Source organism: Anoplopoma fimbria, chromosome 20, assembly GCF_027596085.1.
Source record: "Anoplopoma fimbria isolate UVic2021 breed Golden Eagle Sablefish chromosome 20, Afim_UVic_2022, whole genome shotgun sequence".
In the NCBI taxonomy this organism is placed as follows: domain Eukaryota; kingdom Metazoa; phylum Chordata; class Actinopteri; order Perciformes; family Anoplopomatidae; genus Anoplopoma; species Anoplopoma fimbria.
Window position 1 is genome coordinate 23,024,492 of NC_072468.1, and position 6,000 is coordinate 23,030,491.

Here is a 6,000-nt window from a genome sequence, read left to right on the forward strand (position 1 = left end):
TGGGTCCTGGTTTCACCGATGGACTGACATAAATAGCAACTGTGGAGAGCATGTTGCCAACACTGACAATATCAATAGTTTAATTTCAAAATAAAAGCCAACCATGATGGATATGTGTGGAATTTTCTTATTGTATGATGCTTTGTGCAAGATCTTCCTGTATGTCACATTGCTGCAGAGGTGACGTCCAACATGTTGCTCTCACAGAGTGGTAACATAATATGCTGCTGCTACTGCAAAGGATAGTGAATGATCATGCATGCTAGCTTCACTATTAGATGTGCTGTGTGACATGGCACTGGACCAGAACTTCACACTGGCACAAGCCATGAAGATATTTATTAATTAACGAAATAGTTTGATATTTTGGGAAATCTGCTTTCTTGCCAGATGAGAAGACCAATGCCGCTCTCATTTCTGTAAAATAAATATGCACCAACCGGCAGTATACCGCCGGTTAGCTTAGCTTAGCACGGAGTCATGTGCAGTCGTTTCCACCATTTCCACCATGTCAAATGTACATTTCGGTTTTTGTACAATTAAACAAGCCTGATATAAAGTGTTAAAGTAAAGAGTCGCTGAACCTTTGTCAGTTCAACGTTATATGTCAGGGAGTTTTATACAAATAGATCATGTGGCTCCCTGTAGACGTGCTCTCCAACTGTAGCCTCATAACATGCTCCATTTACTTTTTTGTTGATCTGATAATTACAAATTGCCTGTGGCGCATTAGTCCTTTTGGGCGTAGTGACCACAGATGGTCCACAATGGTGTCAGTGCATTATGGCCTGTAGCGTTACATGCTAACATACGTGAAAATGTTTACAATACACTTTGGCAATATGGCCTGGTATTGCTATGACAGCATATGTCACAACGTGGTGGGAGCGTGTCAACTCATGTGTCAGTGCTTGACTGCTTAGAGGTCAGAGAGCCACTCATATGAAAACTGAGGGAAAATATGTATCCAGTTGAATCAGCACAACTGTTGAGGCGGCAGCAACGGCAGATTCATAGACGGGGGGGGGGGTGTCGCAAGGGAGGCCCCTTAAAATAGCTGAGTGAGACGGAGAGGTGGTGGGTGAAGGAAGAGGGGGAAACTGAGCGGGACATTTGTAGATGGGACCGGAGAGACTGAGACAGGCAAAACAAACAGAGGCAGGCAGCTATCAGAGGGTCGCTTTCACAGAGTCCGAGCAGAGCACACAGAGGTATAAAATCAAAGAGCAGAACGAGAAAGAAGAGTGAGAGAAAATAAAACTTCTATATAGATTGAGAAAAGAAATAAAGAGGCAGAGAGCTCAAAAGATATGCATGATTCATCAAGGTATCAAAGCATGAATTTAATTTCAAAAGGTGAGATAACTGCTAAATCACACAACCTAAGAATATCTGTTGGAAAAAGAAAACAGCTGCCTTGAGCCCCGATCAGATGTGATGCTTTTATCTCCGCTCAGATGCAGAGTGCTGCTGTGAGTGCTGCTCGTAACACAGAGAGTAATGGCTCAAAGGATGCTGGGATCTTTATATCATTGTCGTTGCTATGCGACTATCCTATCATTATAAGCAGGCTTACTTAAACTAACACAGGTGATTATGTGTTTTTTTTCCTTAAAGTCAAAATGGACAAGAATGAAGAGAAGTTTAAACAGAGTTGAGGGCAAAAATATTTCCATAAAGTCAGTCACATACTCCAGGCTGGCATGTTTAGAAAGTTTGATATCGTTTGATTTTTCAAAACGTGAGACAAGAAAGAAACACTTTCTTGGACCTTTTACTAAACGCTCTATTTGAATATTTCAGTCACAGTAAAGCTTAGTAAAGGTTTGTCTGCTCACCCATCTCGGGATGGTGTCTGCCCTCAACAGGAACGCTGACTGTCCGCCGCAGTAGCTTGTTCCTGTGAGACTCTGAGCGCCTCTCGCGCATCAGCAAAGGGTGTACCTGCACGGAGAGAAGCACAAGGTCAGTACACAAGCACACACTGCTGAAGCACTGGAGATGAACACACAAGTGAAACTGAACACTATTCGTCCTTCTCTTTGTCTTTGATAAATAACCGCAGTACCTCTAGACTAATAAATGTAAAAACAGCTGTAGTTAAATACATTTTTCATATTTTTTATGGACAGAAAACAGAGAGAAAAGACTGAAATTCTTAAAACAGCTGATAACAAACAGATGATAAAGACATGTGCAAAAGGTGCCAGCAAGGATGCCAAGCTCATGAATGAACTGATAAACCTTTGATTAAAGTAACTTCCAACAGCAACCAAGTAGATGAAATTCATCCAAGAATTATATTCAAGGTTAAAGCAGGGTCACGTGAAACCCACAGGCTACCAGTTTCATCATATTCCTTTAAAGTCGTAACGCATCATTTAACAAAAGTAAAAGCAGAGAATGGCCGGTCTGGTAAGAGACAAAGCTAGAATTCTAAATCATCCACAGCAGTTCATTGTATGAAACATAATGAACTAAAAATGGAGGAACTGAAAAACTAAAGCAAAAAAAATAACCACAAAAATATATATATATATATATAAAAATAATCCCATATTTCACAGCTCCGCTACATTTGGCCCCACAGTCCCTGAATTCATAAAAGTGAGACTAGAGGGAAAATAAACGGGAGAATGTGCCACACTAATCAGAAACACTGGTCCTTTTGAAACACAGTTACACTCAGAACATGTACAGCATATACTGTAAAGTACAGAGCGATAAATCTTGACTGTGAACACCAAATCTAGTGTTTTGTTGGCACTCGGCCCCAGAACACAAAGGAATACACAACGGGGGGAAAAAAAATTAAAAATGACTGCAGAAACTCATGATGATGTTTCCTTTGAAAATAACACACTCTGATGTGATTGACTGGTGAAAGCCGGGCTGATGTATTAGACCGCATTAGTACTAGCTAGGTGTAGCTAATACACTGAGTGCACTTACTGAATACTTTATTAGGTACACCAGTAAAATCTAATGCAATCCAACACAGCAGCTCCAAAAACTCTTCCTTTATAAATAAGAGGCAATCATTTAAATATTGGTTTATAATGTAGCACGCATTATATTGAGAGGTGTATCTAATGTTTTGCACACTGCATTTAAAAACATTGGTGAACGATATTAGCAACAAATTTCAATATAGTTGCACTGGATTGCATAGGTGTATTGAATAAAGTGTATTATCCTCATGTCTCCTTGTCTGGGTGATATGTAAATACCCTTTAGGTCTGTTTTGGTCTCCAACAACTCTTAGGTAAAATATTAGAGATTTACAAATACCAATACTAATATTGGATAACAGTTTGATACTGACTAAAATTGCTGGATCGAGTTTCTGTGACAATGGACCAATCTGGTATTGGATACCATTATTTCAATAAATAACAATTCAGTACATCTATATGTAGGTATTTATTTGCCCGATTTGTGCTACAGAGTTAGGAGAGGAATGTTTAAGTGAAGCTTGTTGTTTCCTTACACATACAAAACAATGATCACAGCCACTTCCACACAGTGAGCCATACAGCTTATCAATGAAACACCTGGTATAGGATCTGTACTCCGGTATCGCTATCATGAGTGAAAAGGTCGGACTGGTGCATCTCTAAAAAACATCTGGTCCTTTTAATTGCTATACATGGGACTTCTTCACCATCTTGTCTGTTGCCGTATTGTGCTACGTAGGTCGGGTACAGTGGGGTTATCTGGTCCTGTTAGCTGAAAACAGGACGAGACAGCTGCCTGATGCTTCTGCAGAGAACTGGTTTGATCTGGCTAAACCGCTACATACAGATGTATAACAGATGTGTTTTTCAGCTTGTCGCTGTGTTCTTCTGCATCCAAGTGGCCCAAAAAAATAAAACATAGATGCAGCTTTAACAAATGCAGGATAATGTCTTCATAGTGATAGTTTTCATACATATAGGTATAGTCCTCTGGAAATGAATTGCAGCCACTGTCCTCTATGTATCCTGACTGACATAAGTGAATGAGTCTGTTAAAATGATAGCAGCCTTGTTTGTGTTATCATACAATGCTGCTGTGCCACAGAGTGAGTCCCATTGAGACCAGCGTCCAACAGAAGCGTGACATCGGGACATAAGAGAGCTGGTGTGAACACAGAGAACCAGTGTTAGGAGGTGGGGCTAACCGCAGAGAGCAGCGCGAGACAGTGCAGCCTGGGGGGCTTTGGGAGCGATGCCAACAACAGTGAAGGACACTGGCAGGTCACACTGAGCCATATGTCCCGCAAGACAGCCGAGTGACACTCACTCTAACGGGGGCTCTGTTAAGATGAAAACACGCCGGAGTGGAGGTTTATTTTGGTGTGAGAGTGCCTGCTTCTTACTGCTTTTTTTGCAGATGTGTGTCCATTAAAGTGAGAGGGGGGACGCATGAAATTTTTATGCAGACGCTGCTCCACTTCAAGCCACAAATATGCTCCGTTGCTACACAGCTGTATCACATCTGACATGTGATGACACAAAGGCGTAATCTAGTTAGACCGACAAAGCAGAAGATGCTTCACCACTCAGCATCAGGATCCCGTTCACATCAGTCTCTATATCCAACTTAATCACGGACAACGCACCATAAATCAACTGCCTACGTGATTGCTCTCCACTTTCGCTGCTTGTGCAACCACAAGTGCACGGAACGACTTTGTAATGCAGTGCTTTCTTGGAACCAGCATATTGCTTGTTGTGATGTGATTACAGTACAAACTGCTTGATGAAAAATATATTAAGCAGCATCCATTCTTTATGAGTCCAGTGTGGGAATGCACAAAGCGTGTATGGTGAGTTTCCTTTTTGTTGGGGGGGGGTAATTACACTGGGAAAGGTTTAGTCATTTATCAAGTTATTTTTTATCTCTGTCCTCTACTTTAATCCTCAATTAAATATCTACAAATGATTACCAGCAAAGTTTTTGCTTCGAAAAGTCATTGTGTACAGAAGAAGAATCAAAAGGACTTCACAGATGTTTTAACTTTTTATGTCGTTCCACCGGCAGGTCAAAATTTCCATTGGGCTAACAGTTAAGATCACGACAGGACAAAATGGTGAATAAATATTATCATAGCATGCTATCATTGTAAAGCAAGCTAGCATAGTAGCATAGCATGTTGATGTGATGAAGTCCTTACCATCTTTTGACTCTGACTGCTACAGGGGGCGACATGTGTGAAGTTAAGGTGCAGATTTCAGCTTTGAAGGCCCAATGACCTGAACACTTGTGAGAATATCCTCATACCACAGTGGCATTATGAGATACCTAAAAATGACACCCGTCTAAACCTCTTTTAATTCTCTCCGCCAGATTAATGTAAGGAACAGCAGCGGAGAGACTGGCCGAGCTCTCGGTTAGACTAATTGAATATGCTTTAGTGCCAATGAGTAACAGTAAACCTGAATTAACCTCACTATCAACCGGCTCTTCATTGATCGGGAACGCAAATTAAGCCACAGAGGCATACTGCTACCATGTTGCTTTATGGTGTTTCTAAATATACGTATTAGGCAAAGTGGTTTCTTAATGCCTGACTGAGCAATGTGCCAGCTCTGACTCTCTGGGATCTCCTCCTTTCTCCATGTTGTGCCTCCTTGTCTCCTTGATCCTTGAAGCCACAATGTATATTTTGCGATAGTCTTTTGACATACATGATGTATAAAAATGTTTGTGTAGAGCCTCGTAAGTAGCAATTCTAACCCCATTCCTTATGTCAGGTAAACACTGTTAGCTCTGCCAGCACTGTTGCCACTCTTTGCACTGTTAGTTATGTTTGCACCGTTAGCTTCTAGCCACCGGCATGTCATCATCATGTCCCTCAATCATAGATCCGCTCTGAATTTAGAAATGAGCAACTTATCTAACATATCCAGTCGATGGATTAAAACAGCGTCTTGCTGGTTAAGCTTGTGTATTCTCTCTCCCACCATACAAAAGGTTTAATGTGTTCAATAACCTCTCTGCGCAATGAGGAATAAT

At 41.1% G+C, this 6,000-nt stretch overlaps 1 protein-coding gene across 1 annotated transcript in view; it reads right to left on the minus strand.

Annotated features, from left to right (window-relative positions):
- The window catches only part of syngap1b (synaptic Ras GTPase activating protein 1b), a gene marked incomplete at its 5' end in the record, with an annotated part of 129,281 nt that overhangs the window by 77,660 nt on the left and 45,621 nt on the right, over positions 1 to 6,000 (minus strand). Inside the window, 1 exon segment of the mRNA XM_054621394.1 lies at positions 1,839 to 1,944. Within this exon segment, the coding sequence (XP_054477369.1) occupies positions 1,839 to 1,944 (106 nt within the window).